Raw genomic sequence first — 25,385 nt, forward strand, 5'->3', positions numbered from 1 at the left:
CTCGAGGCCATAAAATCCGAGATAGGATCCATGTATGAAAACAAAGTGTAGACTTTGGCAGAATGATTCGATGGTCGTAAGGCTGTTGAGTACAGATGGATTTTAAAAGGAAGACGGACAATGATGGTAAATGTCACCATTAAGAAAGCTCGACTTGTCGTTAAGATGTTTTCCGACAAGTTCAAGGAGTTGACTACGATGAGACTTTCTCACTCGTAGCGATGCTAAGAGTCTGTTGGAATTATATTAGCGATTACTGCATTATTTATGAAATCTTGCAGATAGGATGTCAAAACATTGTTTCCTCGACGATTTTTCTTTAGGAAAGGTTGTATGTGATACAACCGAAAGGTTTTGTCAATCCTGAAAAGATGCTAATAAGTATGCAAAGCTCCAGCAATCCTTCTGAGGACTGGAGTGAGCATCTTGGAGTTGGAATGTATGCTTTGATGATGATCAAAGATTTTGGGTGTATACGAAGTTTATGAGAAACTTGTATTTCCAAAGAAGTGAGTGGGAGCACTATAGAATTTCTGATGAGTATATGTTGTTGACATATTGTTGATCAGAATGACGTAGAATTTCTGGAAAGCATATAGGGTTATTTGGAAAGTGTTTTTCAATGGAAAGCCTGGATTAAGCTACTTGAGCATTGAGCATCAAGATCTATAAGGATAGATCAAAACGCTTAATAGTACTTTCAAATGAGCACATGCCTTGACGTGATCTTGACGGTGTTCAAGATGGATCAGTCAAAGAAGGAGTTCTTGCCTGAGTTGTAAGGTATGAAGTTAAGACTTAAAGCTCGACCACGGCAGAATAGAGAGAAAGGACGAAGGTCGTCCCCTATGCTTTAGACGTAGGCTCTACAGTATGCTATGCTATGTACTGCACCTGAAATGTGCCTTGCCATGAGTCAGTCAAGGGGTACAAGAGTGATCCAAGTATGGATCACAGGACAGCGGTCAAAGTTATCCTTAGTAACTAGTGGACTAAGGAATTTTCTCGATTATGGAGGTGGTAAAAGAGTTCGTCGTAAAGAGTTACGTCGATACAAGCTTAACACCTATCCGGATAGCTCTGAGTAGAGATACCGGATACATATAATGGAGCAACAATTTAGAATAGCTCCAAGTAGAACAGTTATTTGGAATAAGCTCCAAATAGAGCGTGGTAGCTACATCTAGTAGATGACATAGAGATTTGTAAAGCACACACGGATCTGAAAGGTTCGGACCCGTTGACTAAAACCTCTCTCACAAAGCAACATGATCAAACCTAAAACTCATTGAGTGTTAATCACATAGTGATGTGAACTAGACTACTGACTCTAATAAACTCTTGGGTGTTAGTCACATGGCGATGTGACCTGTGAGTGTTAATCACATGGCGATGTGAACTAGATTATTGACTCTAGTGCAAGTGGGAGACTGTTGGAAATATGCCCTAGAGGCAATAATAAATTGGTTATTATTATATTTCCTTGTTCATGATAATCGTTTATTATCCATGCTATAATTGTATTGATAGGAAACTCAGATACATGTGTGGATACATAGACAACACCATGTCCCTAGTAAGCCTCTAGTTGACTAGCTCGTTGATCAATAGATGGTTACGGTTTCCTAACCATGGACATTGGATGTCGTTGATAACGGGATCACATCATTAGGAGAATGATGTGATGGACAAGACCCAATCCTAAGCCTAGCATAAAGATCGTGTAGTTCGTATGCTGTAGCTTTTCTAATGTCAAGTATCATTTCCTTAGACCATGAGATTGTGCAACTCCCGGATACCGTAGGAATGCTTTGGGTGTATCAAACGTCACAACGTAACTGGGTGACTATAAAGGTGCATTACAGGTATCTCCGAAAGTGTCTGTTGGGTTGGCACGAATCGAGACTGGGATTTGTCACTCCGTGTAAGCGGAGAGGTATCTCTGGGCCCACTCGGTAGGACATCATCATAATGTGCACAATGTGATCAAGGAGTTGATCACGGGATGATGTGTTACGGAACGAGTAAAGAGACTTGCCGGTAACGAGATTGAACAAGGTATAGGGATACCGACGATCGAATCTCGGGCAAGTATAATACCGCTAGACAAAGGGAATTGTATACGGGATTGATTAAAAGTCCTTGACATCGTGGTTCATCCAATGAGATCATCGTGGAACATGTGGGAGCCAACATGGGTATCCAGATCCCGCTGTTGGTTATTGACCGGAGAACGTCTCGGTCATGTCTGCATGTCTCCCGAACCCGTAGGGTCTACACACTTAAGGTTCGATGACGCTAGGGTTATAAAGGAAGCTTGTATGTGGTTACCGAATGTTGTTCGGAGTCCCGGATGAGATCCCGGACGTCACGAGGAGTTCCGGAATGGTCCAGAGGTAAAGATTTATATATAGGAAGTCCTGTTTCGGCCATCGGGACAAGTTTCGGGGTCATCGGTATTGTACCGGGACCACCGGAAGGGTCCCGGGGGCCCACCGGGTGGGGCCACCTACCCCGGGGGCCACATGGGCTGTAGGGGGTGCGCCTTGGCCTACATGGGCCAAGGGCACCAGCCCCAAGAGGCCCATGTGCCTGGGGAAACCCTAAAGAAAGAGTCCCAGCAGGGGAAGGCACCTCCTAGGTGCCTTGGGGGGGGAGGACTCCTCCCCTGGCCGCCGCCCCCTTGGAGATTGGATCTCCTAGGGGCTGGCGCACCCCCCCCCCTTGGGATCCCTATATATAGTGGGGTAGGAGGGCCTCTCAAACACACCTTTTGCCTTTGGTGCAGCCCCTCCCTCTCTCCTAAGTCCTTCTCCTCTCCCGTGGTGCTTGGCGAAGCCCTGCAGGATTGCCATGCTCCTCCACCACCACCATGCCGTTGAGCTGCTGTTGGATGGAGTCTTCCTCAACCTATCCCTCTCTCCTTGCTGTATCAAGGCATGGGAGACGTCACCGGGCTGTACGTGTGTTGAACGCGGAGGTGCCGTGCGTTCGGCACTTGGTCATCGGTGATTTGAATCACGACGAGTACGACTCCATCAACCCCGTTCACTTGAACGCTTCCGCTTAGCGATCTACAAGGGTATGTAGATGCACTCTCCTTCCCCTCGTTGCTGGTCTCTCCATAGATTGATCTTGGTGACACGTAGGAAAATTTTGAATTTCTGCTACATTCCCTAACAATGACTGTTACATGATGAACCGCATCCGGCATAATTATCCATCACTGATCCGGTGCCTACGAGTTTTCCATATACTGGTTCTCGCTTATTTACTTTTCCGTTGCTACTGTTACAAACATTACAAAATACCAAAAATATTACTTTTGTTGTCTTTACTTTTGTTACTGCTACCACCACTATCATATTACTTTGCTACTAAATACTTTGCTGCAGATACTAAGTTTCCAGGTGTGGTTGAATTGACAACTCAGCTGCTAATACTTGAGAATGTTCTTTGGCTCCCCTTGTGTCGAATCAATAAATTTGGGTTGAATACTCTACCCTCGAAAGCTGTTGCGATCCCCTATACTTGTGGGTTATCACCTCCATGTGCGAAACGATATACGTACACTGCCTTCTCCCGCCTTAATTTTTTTACACAGCCAGATTAGACCAAATAGAAGTACCGTGCTAAATTTTAGAATTATTCTGGGCGAAACGTCTTTTTTATACATTAATTGAGTTTCTGGGCATTTAATATGCATAATTCAAATTTGAACTACAAGCACAGGCTCTAGTGCACCAAAATTGTTTGAAAAATCACATGTGTGTCCTTGGGTGGATTTCTAGGTCACATGCAAGACATGGAAGTGAAATTCAAACATCTGGGCGTCATGGCTCGGCCGGAAAGATTGAGAAACTTGGTTCTTTAATTTCAGTAATTCCAAAACACGCCTGAAAATCATGAAACTTGGCATGGTCTCATGACATGGCACCAACATGATGTGCTAATTTTTCTGTCCAATTTGCGAAGGCGCACACATTAACAATCAACAAAGTCATTTTGTAACAAGTGCTTTCACGTTACAAATCGGAAACACAAGTATTATTAAAATCATGGGCGTTCGACTTACCAATTACGTGCGGCCACACGTCCCTTTTTTATTGGCTAGGAGGTGTCGTGCGGGGTAGCTATTTGAGTACGGGAGGCGTGCGAACAGACCCTTGCGCGTGCTCATCGGGAGGAGAACCCTTTTGACCGCTACCCGCCGTGCACCTCCCTCCCAATATCTCCATTAATGTCGCCCGAGCACTTGTTCTACAGCGTGGCTATATGTCTCACTGGACTGAGATTTAAGAGAGAAAAATAAAAATCTGAAAAGAAAGTTTTGCACTGATCTTGATGTAAGATCCGACGGACCTATATAGCATCGACTGCGACTTATAGCAAGCATGATGAATATAAGGATGATGCCATTGGATAATAATTGTCTTACATATTTATAAACATAATTAAAAAAAGCCACATGCAGCAACGCCCGATATACACAAGGGCGAAAGAAGAAGGAAGACAACTAGTCTCCGTGGCGGGCGGCGACGAGCTCTTTCTTGTCCTCAAGATGCTGGTTGAGAGCATCCATGGATTTCTCCACCAGCCTTCCGCGTTCGATGCGTAGCATGGCATTCTCGTCCATAAGTTTCTCGACGATGACGCCGGTCCTCTTCAACAAGGCAGTGGTCTGCTCCTTTTGCTCCACACTTTCGATGATCTTCGCCCTCAGCAGGTCGCGCTCGTCCCGGAGCTTCGCATTGCTCTCATTTAGTTGTCGGATGACGTCTGTAGACTATTCAAACGAGGCTTGCAGGTCATCCTGCAACCTCGCCCACCTAGAGATCTGATCCATCTGCCTAAGGACGAGAGCACGCATGCGCCTGTAAGAGTCCTCGCCTGCCCGCGAGGCATTTTCTCAGGCCGCCGCGGTGCAGGAGGACATCTCTGCCGCATTCGCGGCGCGGCGGGACATCTCTTCTGCTTCCGCGGTGCGGCAGGACCTGTCTTCTACTTCAACGGTGCGGCGGGTCCTTCGTGGTGCTTCGGCAGCGCGGCGGGACCTCTCTACTGCTACAGCCGTGCGGCGGGACATGTTGGCTGCTTTCGCGGCGAGGCGGGACATCTCTCGTGCTCTCGCTTCTAGGCTCACCTCTCCGTGGTGGCAATCTCTCGACCTAGAGCTCACGCTGGCCATGGCGGACGCAAGGGAACGATGATGAATGACTTGTTTGTTTTTGACTTTTTGTGGGTGAGGAGTTGAGGAGAAATGTGCAGTCATCTTGGAGTAGTAGTATTTATAACCGTGTAGTAATACGCTCCTAAGTGAGAAACCGTTTAGATTTTGATCGGTGTGAACAGGTTTGCAATTTGGAATGTGACGGGACGCGCCTTTCTGTTCTTCTAAAAACAATTGTGACGGGACGCATGCTCACGGTTATAAGTGCGGCACTATTCCCGGAAGGCGTAACGTGGGCACGTACGCCTTCTCAGCCGTGTACGTGGCGTTTGCACCATAGGGTGCACCGCAATAGGCAATGTCAGCACCATCGCGCACGGTTCTTTAATTAGAATGTGCGTGCCTGTCTAGCACACACACATTGATCTATCTAACTGTTTCAGTTTGTTGTGACTAATTGTAAACAGTTCATCCATGTGAAGTGTATGCCATCAATCGCAGACACTTTGATATGGCTGACCCATTTCTGTTCTGTTGTCTAATTGCAAACAGTTAATCCTTCTAAAGCGTATGCCCTCAATCACACACACATTGATCTGGCTGACCGTTTCTTTTATGTTGCCTAATCACAAACAGTTCATCCGAGTTAACTGTATGCTGTGTATCGCACACGCCTTCATCTGGCTGCCCGTTTCTTTTGTTCCTCCTCATCGCAAACATTTAATTGAACTAAACTGTATGCCCTTCATCAAAAACGCAACTAAAACCTGAACCGTGTTTGATGCATCCATCATCGCAAACGTTATATACATTTCTGACGGTTTTCATACAACACTGTTTGAGATTATTGTATCGCACACAGTTTCTCGAAGGGTCTCTGATCGTAGTGTCGCGTTAGCAGCATCCTGCAATAGTGAGGGTACTAATGATCAAGACATTTAGAGAGTATACCTCGGTACCTTTTATAAGCGTCAACCAAATGCTCACCTGGACGTTACCCAAAGCTACCAATTTTTCCTCTTACTTTATAAAGTTTACCTTAAGGATAAAAGCAGGCTAAGAACACATATGACAACTCCTTCCAGTCATTTAAGGTACTTGCAGGCTGATCTTGTAGCCACTTTGCACCCTAATCATCGAGAGTGCAAGGAAATAGTTTCAATTTGATTTTTTTTCATGAGCCAGATGATGTAACTGAAATGTATTGCATAAGTTTTCAAATTCCTTCACGTGTACATAAGGACTTTTAGTTCTATCACATCGGAATCTCTTCTTTTTCAACATAGCAAGGAACCGAGGATTTATCTTCAATGTTTTACCAGTTAGGTCGGGGCCAACGAATATTAAATTCTCTCCTCGAGCTGGACCCGCAACCAGTTCCACACCTACCTGGTAAATTTGTTCTTGTACGACCATTGTTGCCTGCAACCTACAAAGAGCACAAGATAATTCAAAACAAATCCCAAAAGCACTCAGCTCCCTGGCAATGGTGCCAGAAAAGCTTGATGGCCTGCAAGTTTACATGGTTTAATTGTAGCTTTTTTAAAGTATGAGTATCGATCCCACATGGAGCACATGAATTAAGCGTTGCCTCTTGTAGTGAATTATGGATTTGTGCCTGTAAGTAATTGTGGACTCCAGACAAAGTGAGGGCGAAAATAAATGATTGTTTTGGTAAAGAGCGAACTGAAAGTAAATAACATAAAAAGTAACAAAAACAGTAGCATGAGTAACAAGTGGAACTAACAGAGGAGTAAGGCGTTCTCAGGAAGTCTAGAGTTCACATTGGTATGTTTCTAACGCAACATATGCATCCGCATAATATAGTCTGGATACTTCAGCCACTCTTGACGATTATGCTGGGCGGGGCCGGGTACAGAACATGTTCTACTCTAGGTAGACTTCATGCCACGCACGCCACTACCATAGTCTCCCTCTGCAGGTTACAAGTATGGTAATTATGGGTTACCCTTGGGTGCGGCCTCTATAAGGATTCTCCGTAATTCTTTGCAAAAGCGAGGGGTGAAGGCTATTACTGTCATCTCGAAATACCTTCACATCCTAACCTTTACACTGACAGTGATACACTTTGTGGCTTTCAGTGATAATACTAAATGGGTCCCCTTCACAATATTCATGAAGTTTATTAAACTAAGCATTCAACATAGGACCTCATATCCAATATAATGCTTCAAATCCCATACATACCAAGGTTCATCCATGTCCCCGAGAACTAAGGGGTCTACTCATACATGGAGACAACAAGCATCATGAAAGTGGCAATGGTAAACATGGATGAGTCACACACGTAACACACAAGACGGTCCACTAGGGTTTCTCATGTTACAATGAGATGGAGATGGATGATGATGATGATGACAGTGGTGATGATGTTGATGATAGTGGTGATGATGTTGGCGTCCCTTGCGCATGATTGTGAAGATGGTGATCTCCTCCTTGCCAATCCCTCCTGTGGAGGCTAGGGTTTTGCCTTCTGGATGTGTTTATAGTGCGTATGTTCCTCTCCTCCCTAATATGACTTCATGGGGTGGAAGTAGTGGACGAGGTGACCAATAATTGTCATCACATGCCCTTATTCATACTTATAAGGGCCAATAATTCATATGTACCATCAATTTGTTAAAGGTCTTTATAATAGTTTTGAAAAACTAGCCAAAAGAATAGGTGTGACAGGCAGAACTTAAGAACTAAAATACTATTGTAGCAACTCTAGTAGAGTCGCCATATTGGCAGGCTCAGTAATGCACTCCATATGCATATGGAGGTTGTTGAAGTGATGCAGAAACTACTCGTCAATATTGATTGTCCATATCGTGAGACCTACTTGTCACCGTGACCTCCTTTTCCTCTAACCTCTCTGACGTATCCATTGTGAGGTGGGGGCTATGTGAAGTTTCCTTCACGCCACACACAACCACTAGATGAAGTGAGCTCAAAATTTGATTCCAAGATGCCAAATATGGAGGCTAGGAGGTCACATATGGAGGGCACTCCGTAAATTATGATGATTCTAATAGGTGTGACGACTCTGCTAGAATGCATTTTTTGACAGAATCACCATATTGACAGTTACTATGACAATTAATTGAGCGAGTATAACGACTATGCTAAGCCACATCAACCTGTGGACATAGATTCCATGTTAAGCTGCGCCAACCTCTTGGCACCAAATTCCGCTTTGTTTCAGGTGTTGTAAGTGTTATAGGACAATACATATGGCAATCAATTAGTACACAAGAGCAACGTCGGCATGAAAGAGTTGAGGGCTCATTCGTTCTACATGATTCTTAAATCATGGGAATAGGAAGAATAAACGATTGGGATGTCATGTCCACTCCAACCCTTACAAGTTTTTGTAAGGTCTCACCTAATGCTAAGAATCCTTAGGAATTAGACAATATGGACACGGTACTTAGAACTTTAGCACATTCATTCCTATGAAACAAATGCTCGACATAGGAAAAAATCCAATGAAAAAATCCCATAGGAATCCTTCAAAATTCCTCCAAAATGAATAAGCCTTTTTTTCTTATTATTATCAAAAGTTGACATAATCACACGAACCAAAACATCAACGCAACAAACCACTAAAATAAGTGGGCGAAAAGATAGTCCATGCTAGTCCATCAAGGAAACTCCATTTCGGATCATCAAAAAGATCTCAACAAATATCCGCGGACATGTCCGCATGTGTCTGTGGACAACAATGGGGGTGGAGGTCATCCAACCGTAGGCACCAAATATTTGTCTCCAATTTTTTTCTATTTCCAGAGTACTCAACATAATCAAAGATAAATAACACAATTCTTAAGCAATTGAAAGGTAAATATTCTAGTACAAAATAATTCAATAAAAAATTACAATTCAAACATAAAGTTCTAAAAATTAGTTTAAGTTTCAGTTCAACTTAGTCAGGCACATGTTCTAATTGTCCATATGAAACGCCCAAAGATGCTCAACTAGATCATTCTGAAGTTGCTCATGAGTTTCTCGATTGTGAAGCTTATGATGTATTCTGGATTATGCTCTGGAAGCTGCATAGGATCACCCTTTCAAAATCATGACCATGACGAACTCCATCATCCTCACCCTCCACAATAAGTTGTGCATAATCACATAAGTTGTCATCACCCCCACAATATCTTTTGTTTCAATAGTTTAGCAGGTCCGTGAACAAGTGCAAAACAGGCTTGGAACATTCCAAATGTCCTCTTGACATCCTTTCTAGCAGTTTCTTGTCTTTGGGCGAAGTAACAATTTTTTATCCCTTGGTTGAGAGATGGTCTTCATGAAAGTCGCCCAAGGATGATAGATACTATCATAAAGATAGCACCCTATGTTGTAGTCATGAACATTGATAGTATATTTGCACTCAAAAGCTTCACCCACACACAACCTCGCAAACAATGAAGACCGCTACCGCTTTAAGAATGATGGTGGCCTTTTTGTAATGGCCTTGGTATTGCTTTTGTTGAACATATGTGCAGTTCTTTCATGTTTCAATGCATGCAACCCAGGGATTCGAGCATACATGGGGACCCTCTTGATTCTCCAATTGCTACGAGCCTTGTTGTGTCTGCAGGAGTTGGTTCTCTAAAGTACTCCTATCCAAACACCTTCACCACTAAATTAGCAAAATTCACCATCGCTTCTAGGCATGCGCTTTCAGACATCCAAAGGTACTCGTCTCACGAATCTGTGGTCGTGCCATAGGCAAGCATCCTCATTGCAGCCGTACTCTTCTGGTCACAAGAGAAGAACCCAATGGTTCCAACAGCATCCTTCTTTAGGATGAAGTAATCGTCATAAACCCGGGAACCATGGTAAATGTGGTCAAACTGCATCCGAAATCATGGGCGAAAATAGTGCTCGAATAATACATCGGAGGCAAAGTAGTCATCAACTAACATGGGATACCCCCTGTGCCCTATTCTAATTGAACACTGGATGTTCCTTTAGTGATCTCTTGTAGCTGATTAACATGCTCCTCTGCATGTAACATGCATGCAAAAACCGTCTTCATCATCTGACTTATCATCCTCATATTCCTTCTCCTCATTTGACAAAGACGAATCCATGAACTCGTTGGAGAAGTACTCCTCTTCTCATTCATCATGTTTGCTTCAAGGTAAACAAAGAGAAACTCAAAAAATTGGCAATGACATTTGACCGAACACTTGCTGCCTTGCTGGGCATGGTGTCCGTCATGGACAATGTCAGCGGAGGGCACACGATAGCTGGGCTGCAGACGGATCTAGAGTGGAACGGCTGTGTTGTCCAAGACGAGAAGGCACCTGGGTGGAGCGATGGAGGTCCGACAAGGTCTGGTTGGCGGTCGGGGTGGTACAACGACATCGTCGATGCAAAGGATGCCGATACACTGTGGCGGTGCCATGAATTCATTCATGTGTAGTCAATTCAAACTTGTGTAGGCATATGTATGTATTTATGATTTTCTAATCTTAATATATACTCAGGGGCGGATCCAGCCCAGCCCAGCGCCCCGGGCCTCCTTTGTGCACTGTAGCAATTGCTACAGTGTTTTGCTGAATTCTACAAAGGAAATGGGCCTCACGCCCCAGGCCTGGGCCCCCCCGGCCTGGGGCCTATATCCGCCACTGTATATACTTATTGTATGATGTTATTGCCAAAAAAACTGTGTAGTCATTTGACTACACAGCTCATGCATGGCTTCGCCACTACCGATACAGATCACAAGGGAGGGGCTGGTCGGGGAAGAAGGGCTTCGGGTAGGACTTTAGATGGGCCGGTGGTGTCGGGGTCCGACATGGCAGACGTGTGGTTGTTCGCAGACTTTCCTTCATTTGGTGTCGGTCTGCGAGATTTCAATCATCCGGTCCGTTCCGAACAATTTTGACGACCGACCGCAGTTGAATTGAAAAAAAAATGTTTGAATTACCTGGTGTGAACATTTGCGAGCGTCGAGCGAACCGGTCATCCTCGTTAGAGTTGCCCTCGGACAGAGTAACGTCTGTTGCAGTTTTGTGGACGATTCCAGCACCGATGCTCTGTGCTTGTTTAAAACAGCTCGGCTGTGTCATGTCATGATGTGACATGTGGAGGCCGAAACCATTAGTTATCCTCGCGTGATTAATTAAAAGAAATCACAAATTGAAACCCGCACGAAAGAGATGCCATTGCCATCCATCCATCCATCCATGCAGAGGCGAAAGCATCACGCCGCCACTTCATATTTTGACTCACGGGCTGGCGCCCCGCATCGCTATCCGGCCCAGCGGCGCCCGTGACGTGTTCGTCCCTATCCACACCCCGCGCCGCACCGCAGCTCCCTCTGACGAGAGCACCGCCGCACGTACGCGCAGGCGCCGGGTCTGCACGATGGGATCATACGAGTCTACGAGCACGCATGCCCCCGGCGGGAGGGCGACACGCCACGGGTGACGCGAGCTGACAGCCGAGTTAGTATAATCACCGCATTTTTACACGGAGACCCAGCCCGGGCTCCGGGCCCTTCACGTGGGCGGGCTACCGGCACTATTTATTCCCCTCCGTTTACTTTCTCTCCGGTTTGGTTCTTGCAAGTACGGTTCATGGTCACCTTTCGCCGTGGCCACCGGCCAGCTGTTTCGTCGAAGACGAAAAGGAGGAAGCACCGGCCCGACTAAAGAATGCTCCCGTTTTTTAGGGAACCGCCTCTGCTGGAGGGCTTGCAAGTGGCGGCCAAAAGCGTGCTAGGTAAAATTTCGATGGCCACTTTTGGCTTGAGATGAGGTGTTTGCTCGGAAGAATATGTGCGAGGGGGGCAATGGATCGACGGAAAAGGGGTGGATCGCCCGAGCGCGCCACGTTGCTGCCGACCTGGACCATGGAAGAGCGGAACGAGCCCAGCAACCACCGGCCGCTTCCGGAGTTGAGTTTCAACCAAAAGAGTCTAATCAGTACGCCGCGTGAGCCTCGCTTGCTGAGGAAGCATCGCCGGCTTGCAATCAGTGCCTTTTTTCTTTTTCAGAGTATAATCGGAGTAGCTAGCTTCTTCCATGTCTACATCCGGACCCTCTATTTCCTTCTTAAATGTTGGAGTATCCGTCCGATCAGTGTCCGGGCAAAAAAAGCGTGATCCTCCACTTTCTCACTAAACTTCGGACTGACCGGCACTCCTCGAACTGTGATCAAATATGAGGGCAACATGAGGAGTTGCGGACATGCCCGCACACGCCAAGGCACCCGCTCCATGTCGTAGCCATCTCACACCGTCCCACCTGCAGCCATCCAATCCTCCTTCTTCTCTCATCTCTATATCGTGTGGAGCAGGCAACAACACGGGCCAAGGAAGCGGTGCCTCACGGCATCGCCGCAGTGGGCAGAGAAGGGGTCCGACGACGGCGTGGACGATGACGGTGGAGACGGTTGATGACCTCGCACGCCCATGTTGTGTTGCCCGACCTTGTCTTCCGCTCGCCGCGCGTGTTTGTCGCGCGCCTGCTGGCGAGTCATGCACGTGTTGCCTGGAGCTCACGCACGCGTCGCTCTGGGAGGCGTTGTGCGTGCCATCGCTACATGCGTCCATGCTGAGTGCGCGTGTGGTGCTGCTGCTTGCGTGCTTTGGCCGGACGACGGTGTCGCACATAAACTGTTTCATGAAATAATCAAAGCAGGGAGGACGATTTTGAGGAGTCTGGTTGTGCACGCGTGCAAATGAGGGATCAAAGCGGATGTTTAAGGGTCCATATTTGTCCATCATGCCTGCAGATGCTCTTACCTCCGGCCCTCTTTGTGTAGATGTACTTTAGTTTTTTCAGGCCGTCGTAGCACCGTGAAAAAAAACTATAGAAAGATCATTTTTCTTTCCTCCACTCTTGTGGAAGAGGCGGCGGCGGTAAGTTTCCTTGGTACTTCCTCGGCCAACCCGTGGATTCTCCAGCAGTCGGGATGAAGAGGAGAATCATGGTGACTTGGCTTAGGCTAGTAGTTTATATTAGGGGTTTTCTCTTCGCAGGGACGATGTTCAAGCAAATGACAACGTCTATTCTTTGAGTTGGTCATTTGGGATTCAATCCTCCTAGAGTTTGTCCGCCAGGATGGTATCAACGGAGCTTCCTCGTAGATTTCTACCGTCATCTTCGGACGGCGATGTTAGTGGAGCTTTAGACTGGTTTAAGGATTAAATGGCGACGACTGCAGATTCACGACACACGCATGAAGACTTTTTGGCTCCATCGACAAGGTCAAACTGGGTTCGGCAGAGGAGAGGCGATAGCGGTGTGTCGGTGGCTCATTCTGATACTGATAGTGGTGGTCTGATGGTTCAGAAATCTCGATGTAATTTTCATTACATATTTAAAAGCTTTGCATATCTTATGAACTTTGGGTCCGCACCTTTTTGCTGAAGAAAAAACAAACTAGTTTTTGGTGTTAGTCAGGAGATCCCTTGGACCAGTGGTGTACGACGACGTGCAGGAGGTGGTTCGTTGGTGATCTTTTACGATGCCATCCGTGCCTAGTTTTTCATCAGAGTTGGAGTTGTGCTGTCTAGTTGCAGGTGACTGAGATTTTGGCATGAATTTTCTTATCGCTTCACACGACCTCTACAACGCAGGTTGCGTCGACAGTCACATTCGGCGAGGCCGGAGTCGTTTGCTCAAGGTTTCGGGATGGTGATGGCAGGGATGTATCGCCGTTGCACATTCAAAAATGTTCGATAAAATCCTGAAAAAAATTGGTGCATTAATACAACATGAATGTATGCTGTCACAAAAATTTAGATCAATATTCGAAACATTGCTCGAGATACAAAAATAACAAATTTGACACTGAATAGTACATAACACAAGTTGGGCTTCAGTTTTGGCCCATTAGCACAATGACATCAAATTTGTCATTTTTTGTATCCTGACCATTGTTTTGAAATTTGATTTGAATTTTTGTGACAACATACATTTATGTTGTATTGATACACTAATTTGTTTTCGAATTTTTTTGAACATTTTTGAATGTGCAACGGAGTCTGGTGCACCGGTAGCACCAATTGTCTTGGTGCACTAGATACGTTCCCCGGCGATGACGCCTCTAGGGAAGAAGTGATGACGATAACGCTTGCATGCTGTCTCGATTAGGCCTCTTTGAAGTGGCGTGTGCGGGGTATCTTATGTGTGCCGCTCAGCGGTTGTGCGAGTTTTCTCTTGGTTTTCCATAATTAACGGGTAGTTGGTTTTCACTTTTTTTTCTAATTAACCAAGCAACTATTTTCATGAACATGGGAGTTTGTCATTTTGAGGTAAAAAAAAAAACAGATGGTGGTCAACTTCACCTCAGGTTTAAACCGGCGGACCCTGCTTTGACTAACGTGGCTGACCTGACCTGACCAGGGTTAACCCAGCCTGAAGCAAGCGGCCAGTAGCACCATGATTGAGATAGTCTGCCACGTGCCGCGCGTACTGTACGAGTCTACGGGGCACGGAGCTGTACTCCTACTCTACTTGAGCAGCTCCATTCTCGCCGCCTCCTCTGCTCTGCTACTCCCAGCAGCTCCACCTTTCCTTCCCACCCCCGCTCAAGCCGACCTGCCTGCAATCACGGAGGACAGGAGAAAAACACAAAGAGACAACACCGCGCCGCTCCAGCTCCAGCCCCCGAGGCAGCTCACCGGCGGCCATCGTCCGCCCCCTCCCCCTCCCCCGCCCATTCCCGCGCCGCCCCGCCCGCTCGCCGCCGCCTGCTGATGCTACCCGGCTCCGCCGTGGCGACACCGGCTCGCAGCTAGATCTGGCCCGCAGGAGGCTCCCGGGCGGCATGGGGCGGCTCGCGGGCCTGCGCTGGCTCCTCGTCCTCGCGTGGGCGGCGGCGGGGGCGCTGGCCGCGGAGGAGGATGGCAAGGCGGCCGTCGTGGGGCCGGGGCCGCGCCGGCACGCGTACGCGGCGATGATGTACATGGGCACGCCCCGCGACTACGAGTTCTACGTGGCCACGCGCGTCATGATGCGCTCGCTGCGCGGCTTCGGCGCCGACGCCGACCGCGTGGTGATCGCCTCGCTCGACGTCCCGCCGAGCTGGGTCCAGGCGCTGTAAGCCCTCCCCCACTCCCCCCCTTGTCGTATTTCTGCCTTGGATCGTTGGGCGGTGCCAAAAATTTCACCCCCCCTGTTGACTATCGAGTAGATATTCGATGCCTAGTTTGGTTGCTTGTGAGTGTTTCTTTTTCTTCAACCTCCGGTTGCTTCGCTGGTTGACTTCGCGCTTGGTTCGTTGCTAGTTGCGTATTTATAGCTACATCTATGCTCTGTCAGTAGCAACTTGGGTAGTTCCATGCCGTATTTTGATTCGACCCCCTTCGTCTGCTGTTTTGCGTCTGAACTTTGGTTGGTCAGTGGAACGCCTTCGTTGCTGCCCAACGCCGATTGATGATTATCTGATTATTTCGCAGCAAAGATTAGTGATTATTGTTTGATTTGATGTTACAGTGTATGGATATATTCATCTGTTTCCTTCTTCTTCTTTGGTTCAAACTTGATTTTCTTCCTGTACAACTCTCTGAACATATCGGGTATCCGGTCTGAAAGGTGGCGCTCTGCCGTTGCTGAAATATGTAAAGTTCTTGCAATTTCATCTTGCATTTCTGTGAACAGTTTTGGCGCGCGGATCCTTTTCGCATTGTCCTGTTGGTTACTGTTTCTTCCCGTACTTCGGGATGCACAGACGATACATATGTTACATGCTTGCTTCTTGGAAATGGTCTTCTCTAATGGTTACTGTCGTTGAGTCGGTTGCTCTCGTATGCTTCTTGGAAATGGTCGTCTCTAATGGCACAAAGTCATTGGAGTTTGTTAAGAATACCACCTCATCTGCGTTTTGAAATATTTGTTGATAAATTGCGAGACCCGAGCTGCGAATTTCCACCCACCAATTTGCACACATTTTACCTACCTTATTGTTAACCAGTATTTCTTCACTGTAGAACATTTCGTGTTCGACCACTGATTTGTGTTTCTGTTGGATATTTGCTGAAAGCCGCAAGATTTGACCAGTCAACTTATAGAGTACTTATAGAGTACTTGTTAGGTGATTAACTGACTGTGACCGCATATAGCTGTAAAAGGTAATTTCAGATGGGCATATATGTCGTGCTGTTTAAGTGACCACATCTGGATGTCAGACTAGGTTGATTTATCTCTGTTATGGCTTGTTAGTTGGACCTACGAGATTATGGTTTCAGAACATCCTAGCTTTGTTTTGTGGTTTTGCAAGTTTTCTCTGTATCTTGGTGGCCAAAACTTTCTCCCCTGTTCCAGAGAATGTCAGCCTGTGAATTATTTTCGAATTTGGGCATTTTCACAAGTGGGCTTTAATATATGGACTAATGCATTCAAAACTTCAAGCTGTATTATGAGAAGTTGAGAGTTGTTTCGGGTTTAGAAGCTTACTACATCTGATCCAAAATGTAGGTCCTTATAGCATTTTACCAGTCAAACATTTAAGAATTAGTGCATTCAAGACATCAAACAGTACTAGATTTATCATGAAATATACCTTTATAATATATAGTTTTCATGATGTGAGACAACGTATTCGCATGGAAATCTACGGTTGAAGTACCTACCACCTTGAAGACTATGTCGATGTCCTAAAGACTTACATTTTGGATCACTAGAGATAGTTACTATCGAGCTGTGTATTCAACAGTATTTTTTATATGAGAACTATAACCGATCATGAACGGAAAATAGTGGCAGTATAGAGGAAACTAAGGCGATCAGGTTGCAATAAAAATGGAGCCGGGCGGGGTCACTCTCTAGTTGTGTGACAACAGTTATTATGGCAGTGCGTGAAGCATTATGCTTTTTATTTTATCTTTTAATGTAACATTCTTGTGATGCCTCATGCTACTGCTAGAATTCACATGTATTCTGAAGCAAATCATGCAGCATACATTAATTACTGTTAAATATGCTTAATCTGGAATGTACCTTTTTTTGGCATGCAGAGTCTTGATTCTGTTATTTATTTATGAATCTCCAACTGTTCCTGTAGGAAAGATGATGGTGTGAAGGTGGTCTCTGTGGATAATTTGAAGAACCCATACGAAAAACAAGATAACTTCAACTCACGATTCAAGTTGACCTTAAATAAGCTGTATGCTTGGAGCTTAGTTTCCTATGACCGAGTTGTTATGCTAGACTCTGACAACATGTTTCTCCAGAACACTGATGAATTATTTCAGTGTGGCCACTTCTGTGCAGTCTTCATCAACCCTTGCATCTTCCATACAGGCCTCTTTGTACTGAAGGTAGGATTACTTAATCAGCACACATCTCCTTTCTTCTGTAAACATTATTATCCTTTTGCAGATCTAAGACTAAAGTTGTGTTATTGCTTTGTTATTTGCAATGGTTATGAATGGAACTTTTGAGATCATTTTTGGATGCTTTGTTTGTTGTTCAGTATTTCGTTTTACGAGTGATCTAGCTGTCATTTGATGCTTCGTACTAGTTTATTTACTGTGTTGGGTTAAAAATAGATCTTTGTGGTTTTGTTGTCAACTTGTTTAGTACAGATTGTTTGTTTATCTAAATGTATTTTTTGACATAAATGTATTTATCTAAGATGCGTGATGCATAAGTTTTAGAAATACTCCATCCGTTCCAAAATAGATGACCCAACTTTGTACTAAAGTTAGTACAAAGTTGAGTCATCTATTTTGGAATGGAGGGAGTATGTATTGTGCGGACTAACTTATGTAGAAAATTTGAACCCATCTTTGTGCTGTAGAAGGACTGGTCATGGTTCTAAAACATTGAAACCCCTTTGTTATGCGCCAAAATAATTATTGTTGACATTCTCACAGTTTTTAATCAACCATTTTTCTTTCCGTTTTTTTACGAAAAGCACGACTATTCTTATGATCTCTTTCTTTTGTTTCTAGCCTTCTATGGATGTTTTTAAGAACATGCTACATGAGCTAGCTGTTGGGCGTGAAAACCCAGATGGTGCAGATCAGGGCTTCCTTGCTAGCTATTTCCCAGACTTGCTTGATCAGCCAATGTTCCATCCACCAGTTAATGGCACCAAGCTTGATGGAAATTATCGCCTTCCTCTAGGCTATCAGATGGATGCATCTTATTATTGTGAGTATGACTACCGGCCGGTATATCATTATTCCATATGCATTTTCTTGGCTAAGACTAATGAACTACACTTCTTTCAGATTTGAAGCTCCGCTGGAGTATCCCGTGTGGACCTAATAGTGTGGTTACATTTCCAAGTGCTCCATGGATGAAGCCATGGTACTGGTGGTCTTGGCCAGTTTTACCTCTGGGACTTTCTTGGCATGAACAACGTCGTGAAAACCTAGGGTGGGTGGTTTCTCTTGAAACTTTGTCATCCATATCTCTATTACATTCTCAAACTCTGATACTAACCTTGCATGCCAGATAAGAAAAGGCTGTTTTGTCAAATGATAAGTAGCACTCATTGTGTACTGATGTGATTGATCACATGTCTTTCTGGAATCGCCATCTGTCTCTTCTTTAGAATAAGAGCTGTATTAGAATAAAACTGCACAACACAGCGTGCTATGATGCTTTTTTATCGTTTAGGATAGATTCCATAAAGTAGGGGTGGTTAAGAACTTGTGATGCCCTAAAAAATTCGCATGGGTGAAGGAGCATCATTAATTGCTATGTAGAATAATTCAGAAACGCATCATCAGTTACATTTTCTGACAATGTTTGAACTTGGTGCAAAACAGGTATTCATCAGAGATACCGATGGCATTATTCCAGGCTCTACTGTACATTGGAGTCATCGCGGTGAACCGGCTAGCACGGCCCAGTTTGTCGAAGCTCTGCTACAACAGAAGAATGGAGAAAAGCACCATGTTCTTACTCACCACGCTCAGAGTAGTGGCAGCATGGTCCATACTTGCAGCCTACACCATTCCCTTCTTCCTCGTCCCACGGACCGTCCATCCGCTGCTAGGCTGGCCACTATACCTGCTCGGCTCTTTCTCCCTCTCTTTGATCGTCATCAACTTCTTCCTCCTCCACCCCCTTGCCGTCCTCACGACATGGTTCGGGATCATCGGCACGCTCTTTGTGATGGCATGCCCATGGTACATGAACGGCGTCGTCAGGGCGTTGGCGGTGTTCGCGTACGCGTTCTTCTGCGCGCCGGTGGTCTGGGCGTCCTTGGTCAAGATAATGAGCTCCTTGCAGGTCCTGATCGAGAGGGACGCCTTCAGGCTGGGGGAGCCTAACCAGACGGCCGAGTTCACCAAGCTTTACTGAGGTGGGGGCAGGACAGATACGTATATGGTGACTTGTAGTGTCGTTCGATTTGATCAGCTAATCCCAGTTCATGTTGGCAATTCTGATGGCCATTTCAGCTGTACAAGTATAACCGCCGAACTTGGGAACTACAGTTGTTGAACCTCTGTAACACGAACTGGAACCATTGGAACCCATGATGATTGTCCTCTTGGACGTGTAGATGATATATATATGGTGCCGAGGAAAAGGGGAAATTGATGCTTGTCCGCATGTGTTGGTCCTGGTTCTGCTGGGGAACATACTCCTACTAGAGTAAATGCTTTTTTGGTTTCTTGATTTGCTGTTGTCGAGGAAAAATGGCCAACACATTCCTAGCTTTCCTCTAATTGATCTGATCTCTTCAGCTCTACTATTACGAGAAATGCCCAAATCTTTTGTCACTATTGCTGTACATGATTTTGCCTCTCCATATGTCCTGGACGCCTGAATGTTTTTTTTCGTTTCTATTATTACCTCCTCCCGAATTACTTGTCTTAGATTTGTCCCCAATTACTTGTCAGTCTTGTCTTAGATTTGTCCCAAACTACTTGTCAGTAATTTGGGACGGAGGGAGTACATTTTAGATGCGTCTCCAATAGCATGCAGGTTGTTATTGTGATTTTGCAATACTTTCGAACTAATAATGTGCAGAGCAAATGATCAAAGTCAGAATTGTTGCCTCGTGGTCGATAAGAACGTGTTCTGTGTGCTGTGTGATCACTTACAATATTGCACATGCTGCGGGCAATCTGACTTCTTTTTGGCGGGTCGCGTGAGGACCTATCTTGAGAAGATTGATCAGATCAATTTTTCTTGTCGAGACAACTAGCCACGCCTGACGCATGATATATTGATTAACAATCTAATTTGGCTGTCATTAAAGAGATAAGAGTGCAGATCATGCTCACTAATATTATACTGCTTCCTTCATCCCACGGTATAAGATCGCACTACAGAATACGTAGAAAACATAATTTGAAAAAGTCTCGCGTAGATCAGGCCGGCGGTTGTCCTTCTGCTGGCATCTGCACAAGGCGGTGCCTTGTCGTCTCAGCCTCTTGCAGAGAGCTACAAAACGGAGCAAACGGAAGCGGTTGTTGCCCACTGGGCACTACCACCTCCGAGAATGAACGGGCGGGGGCGGCTGCTGCTCTGCCTCTTCCTCTCGGCCGCGCTGACGCCGCCGCGGCAGCTCGCCGTCGCCGGAGCGGCCTCCGGTTCCAGTTCCAAGGTGGTGACCAGCCTCCCGGGGTTCCAGGGCCGCCTCCCCTTCCACCTCGAGACCGGGTACCCATTTCTCGCCTTCTTCTTCAGCTTAATGTTGGTTTCTCCACGCACCAAGGCGGATCACCTTGATCGACTCCATTAATTGGCTTCTCGACTTAAGGTACGTGGAGGTGGACGAGGAGAACGGCACGGAGCTGTTCTACTACTTCGTGGAGTCCGAGGCCGGCGCGGAGAAGGCCCCTTTCCTCCTCTGGCTCACCGGCGGCGACCGCTGCACCGTACTCAGTGGCCTCGCCTTGGAGATCGGTACACCTTGCTTACATTCTCAAGCGTGGGCTCGCCAATGCCATTGCTCTTTGACATCATATTATTCCATACATGTTAATGGCGGCAACTGCAGGTCCATTCCAGTTCGTCGCAGAGCCCTACAACGGCACCATACCGCGCCTGCAAATCAACCCCTACTCATGGACCAAGGTCGGTGTCGGTCCAGTTTCTGCACGCTACTTGCTTACTTATGCGAGGCCGGTTCATCCCTGTCCTGTCTTGACAGTGTCCATCTTCATGCAGGTGGCAAATATCCTTTTCGTCGATACACCGGTTGGGGCAGGATTTTCCTTCTCAAGAAGGCCCCAAGGCTACGATGTGGGGGAAGTATCTACCTCGTTGCAGCTCCATGAACTCCTCATCAAGGTATACTAAGTAGTTAGTAGAGTAGCTGCTCTGATCCACTAATTAGTCTAGTTCGATTTAGTTCTTTTTTTGTGGAGGGCTTGGGTACTAATTAGTTTAATCCACGTGACAATGTGTAGTTTTTCATTGACCGTCCTGAGTTCCTCGCAAATCCTCTCTACATCGGGGGAGACTCTCGTGCTGGACAACTTGTGCCATTTATCGCTCAAAAGATCTCAGAAGGTACGTAGGTATTTAGATTCTCAAATGTATAATTGACTAAATTTCAACCTCGATTTTCAATTAAGCTCACCTAGTTCAACACTTCAACTATATGTCCATGATTTGTATTCTGCAGGCATCGAAGCTGGAAGGAGCCCCATCCTTAATCTCAAGGTAACCATCATAATTTTGGCCAAAGAGTTTGCATATGCATCGACATATCGCATATCATAATTACGTTAATTTCCTCGCTCCCAGGGCTATCTGGTAGGCAACCCGGGTACCGGCGAAAACATTGATATTAGCTCTAGAGTGCCGTATGCTCATGGACTTGGTATAATATCAGATCAGTTATATGAGGTAATTATAAACGCATCCACATCCGTTTATTCCAATATATCTGCACCCACCAAAATTTTCTGCACTGCAAATGATATGCATGTTACTCTGTCTCTCATTTTTTCTTCTGTAGACAATATTGGAGCATTGCCAAGGAGAAGACTACATGAATCCTAGAAATACACTGTGCGCTCAATCTCTAGGCACTTTCGACAATGTAAGGACGAGATATCCTACAAATACTTTCAAGCTGCAATTCAAATTACTTGACTGAAGGTTATGTACTGTATGCAATTCAAATTGCAGCTCCTCTCCGAAGTTATGGCCGCCCAAATTTTGTTGGACAACTGCGTTTATGCATCTCCTAGACCAGGCACTGAGACGGGGAAGTCAGCTGGTGCTGCTCGGAAGATCCTAAGCGAGGAAGCAGTAATCGTACCGGGGAAACGAGTAAAACACCCGCCACCTCGTGTGCCACTGGGCTGCATTGTAAGTCAGCATAGTAGAGCCACATACCTCTAACCATTGAAGTATATGTTTCCATTGCTTGAGTTGACTTGATCCTGCATACGCCATGCATGGGTGCAGAGCTACACGGCTTACCTGTCGTATTTCTGGGCAAACGACCCGCTCACCCGAGACGCCCTGGGGATCAAGGACGGCACCGTGGACGAGTGGGTGAGGTGCCACGACGGCGACCTGCCGTACGCCGTGGACATCGGGAGCAGCATCAAGTACCACCGGAATGTCACCGTCAACGGTTACCGTGCGCTGGTGTACAGGTAATAGGTTGCTACTGAAACTGGGATATTTGATCAGCTGAAAGCCGGAACCGGACTGAGTTTTTTGATTGGTGTCGGCAGCGGCGACCACGACGCGATTGTGCCGCACCTGGGGACGCAGGCGTGGGTGAGGTCGCTCGGCTTCCCCGTCGTCGACGACTGGAGGGCATGGCATCTCGACGGCCAGTCTGCCGGGTTCGTCATCGTTCCATTTCGATTGCCTTGCCTGCTCTGTTTTCCTCACTCGCTAACAGCGATGCCTCTGCTTGATTTATTCTTCACGGGTCTGCAGATTCACCGTAGCTTACTCCAACAACATGACATTCGCGACCGTAAAGGTAGGGACATTTTCTGACCGCGTATGTGCCGCGCGTGGTTATTGGTGGATTACCAGTTTTGATTTGTTGTTGCGGGTTGGTTTTGCAGGGAGCCGGGCACACGGCGCCCCAGTACGAGCCCGAGAGGTGCTACGCCATGTTCAACCGTTGGATACTGGACCAGCCGCTCTAGTCCACCTGTATGTAACATCATCTAGCAGGTCTAGGATGTATATGTTCGTGTACACAGACTACCTTATTTGGTGAAGTTTGTTTGGATATATGTGGATCAGGTTTCCTGTATGGGCTTTATTAATTTATAAAGCTGGGCGGTTGCCTTTTTTCTACAAAAAATAGCTATTGAGGTTTAGAAGTTGGCTGGATGTTGATTTGCAAAGTCAAATGCAATACCTTGAGAGGCATGTTACATGGAATTCCCGCGGGAGAGGGCTCAGGTGTTCACGGGTGGAAATTTCCTAAATCAAGAATGTTATCATTATGAAAACTATGTATGTGCAGCTATTTTGAGTTGGTTTGCACATACTAGATGACCCGCCGCGCCCTTCACACACACAAAAAAAAAAAACTCGCGGACGAGAGAAGTGAAGCGAACTCTTGGAATGACCGTCATGAGAACCTGTAACGAGGATGTATACCTCCCAACACCCATGACTAGTGGCGGTATCAGGCTTAGCAGCTCGGGCTGCGGCAAGGGGTGTGAGCCTCGTTTGCTACGTTAGAGCAACTCCGACCGAACGATTCATTTTGTCCGTTTAAGTCATCCGGACAAAAAAATTAACCCAACGAGACGACCCAAACGAACAAAACGTTCGCCTGCTGTTCGCTTGTTGTCCGTCCCGACCTAAATTGAATCCAAATTTAAGTCACAAATGGTTCTGCGACGAACAAAAGCAGACGCTCACGTCGCTCGCTCTCGTCCGCTCCAGCCCTCTCGTGTCCGGCCTGGACCCACCTATCAGCGACCCCGCACTGCCTTCACAACCGCCCCCACGAGGCCACCGGCGCAGGCCGCCGCGGCGCTCACCGGAGGCGCCATCGGCGCAGGTCGCTGCGGCGCTCACCGGCGAGGCCACCGACGCAAGCAACTGAGCCGAGCAGAGCAGCGGGGAGATCTCGCGGAACGGCAAGCGGGCGACAGGGGATCTCCGGCACTCCTCCTCCTTTCTGCGTCCTCGGCGACGCTCTTGGGACCTAGCCGGCCTAGAGCACCACGGGATGCCGGGCCGCGGCCGCGTGCGGGCCGCCGGAGCAGTCCGGCGGCGACGGCGGCGCGGAGCCATGGCGCGGGAGGGAGGAGGGGCAGCCGTGGCGTTCGCAGCGGCGGAAGGAGCACCTCCACGACCTCGCCCACCTCGCCGGAGAAGTCGAGCGGGAGCAGTCCTTCCGGCGGCAGACGTCGCGAGAGGGCCCTGGCCATTTTCTGTCAGCCCTCGTCAACGGAGCACGGCAGCCCTCGACAGCGGAGCACGGCAGCAAGCAGCGAGCAGCTCGGGCCAGAGCGCAGCGGAGCACAACAGCAAGCAGTGGCCGGCTCGGGCCGGCGCGCAGCGGAGCACAACAGCAAGCGGCGGGCGGCTCGGCATGCAGCAAGCAGCAGCGGGCGTCTACTAGAGCAGCAGCAAAACAACAGCAAACACAGCAGCGAGCAGGGCAGCACGGAGTGTTGCGCGTTGGGTGCATTCAGTATCCGGGCTTGTCCGCTGCACATCCGTTAGGCGGATAGATGACTCAAATAGACAAAAAACGAACGAAATTCATGTCCGTTTGGGTCACTACGTTGGAGTTGCTCTTAGAGCATCTACATTTGTGGCCTCAACAGCCCCCTCCCCCCCTCGGACGACTTTTTTAGCGCCGATGCCGAAACCCCCCCCCCCCTCCCCCGTCACGCGCCCAAAACGCCGAAATCTGCCGGCTCGACCTGTTTTTGGCCCGGCAATTCCAGATCGAACCCAGCGCACTGAGGGGGGAGGGGGCTGGGGGCTCCGGCAGAAGGGGAAAACGCGTCTGGGAATAAATCTGACTTGCTGTGTCATCTTGCACAACATGATCATTGAGAGCGAGCAGGAAGAGCCAGTGTTTCACACTGAACCATATTACAGGCAGGGTCCTCTTTCCCAAGTTGATCACCACCCAGGGCCGACCCTGTGTTTCGGGAGGCCCTAGGCGAACTCGACGACATGGGCCCTCTAAGTCCTAAGACCATATATATATGTATGTGTTTGCGTGATACATATATACATATATATATATATACACATATATATATATATATATATATATAACTTCATTTGCATAATACTAAAAGTAAACTTTCAACCACACATCTTTAGTT

The 25,385-nt window shown here is 46.9% G+C and overlaps 2 protein-coding genes and 1 pseudogene across 2 annotated transcripts; 2 read left to right on the forward strand and 1 right to left on the reverse strand.

Annotated features, from left to right (window-relative positions):
• Window positions 1-14,657: 14,657 nt before the first annotated feature.
• Window positions 14,658-19,696, forward strand: LOC125539407 (putative glucuronosyltransferase PGSIP8). Its single transcript, XM_048702850.2, has 5 exons — window positions 14,658-15,234; window positions 17,198-17,453; window positions 18,090-18,291; window positions 18,372-18,519; window positions 18,915-19,696. The coding sequence occupies exons 1-5, from the start codon at window positions 14,963-14,965 to the stop codon at window positions 19,450-19,452; spliced, it is 1,416 nt and encodes a 471-aa protein (XP_048558807.2). The 5' UTR covers window positions 14,658-14,962; the 3' UTR covers window positions 19,453-19,696.
• An 803-nt stretch (window positions 19,697-20,499) lies between these two features.
• Window positions 20,500-23,326, forward strand: LOC125539406 (serine carboxypeptidase-like 18). Its single transcript, XM_048702849.2, has 13 exons — window positions 20,500-20,760; window positions 20,861-21,006; window positions 21,101-21,177; window positions 21,271-21,393; window positions 21,513-21,615; window positions 21,731-21,768; window positions 21,853-21,954; window positions 22,067-22,150; window positions 22,240-22,422; window positions 22,522-22,715; window positions 22,797-22,910; window positions 23,008-23,053; window positions 23,142-23,326. Exons 1-13 carry the CDS (start codon window positions 20,600-20,602, stop codon window positions 23,223-23,225), a joined length of 1,455 nt encoding a protein of 484 aa, XP_048558806.1. The 5' UTR covers window positions 20,500-20,599; the 3' UTR covers window positions 23,226-23,326.
• Window positions 23,327-23,722: 396 nt separating this feature from the next.
• On the reverse strand, window positions 23,723-24,636 carry LOC147986403 (uncharacterized; annotated as a pseudogene).
• Between the last annotated feature and the right edge of the window lie 749 nt (window positions 24,637-25,385).

The sequence above is a fragment of the Triticum urartu genome, chromosome 2A (assembly GCF_056163025.1).
Source record: "Triticum urartu cultivar PI428250 chromosome 2A, HENAU_Tu73, whole genome shotgun sequence".
In the NCBI taxonomy this organism is placed as follows: domain Eukaryota; kingdom Viridiplantae; phylum Streptophyta; class Magnoliopsida; order Poales; family Poaceae; genus Triticum; species Triticum urartu.

What these genes read in the sequence shown, in the direction of transcription:
- LOC125539407 (XM_048702850.2), top strand. Translation starts at nt 14,963, where the DNA reads ATGGGGCGGCTCGCGGGCCTGCGCTGGCTCCTCGTCCTCGCGTGGGCG. An exon ending in GATGGATGCATCTTATTATT is followed by an intron (nt 18,292 to 18,371) that starts GTGAGTATGACT and finishes CACTTCTTTCAG; the next exon opens with ATTTGAAGCTCCGCTGGAGT. An exon ending in CAACGTCGTGAAAACCTAGG is followed by an intron (nt 18,520 to 18,914) that starts GTGGGTGGTTTC and finishes GGTGCAAAACAG; the next exon opens with GTATTCATCAGAGATACCGA.
- LOC125539406 (XM_048702849.2), top strand. Translation starts at nt 20,600, where the DNA reads ATGAACGGGCGGGGGCGGCTGCTGCTCTGCCTCTTCCTCTCGGCCGCG. An exon ending in GCCCCATCCTTAATCTCAAG is followed by an intron (nt 21,769 to 21,852) that starts GTAACCATCATA and finishes CCTCGCTCCCAG; the next exon opens with GGCTATCTGGTAGGCAACCC. An exon ending in TATCAGATCAGTTATATGAG is followed by an intron (nt 21,955 to 22,066) that starts GTAATTATAAAC and finishes TTTCTTCTGTAG; the next exon opens with ACAATATTGGAGCATTGCCA.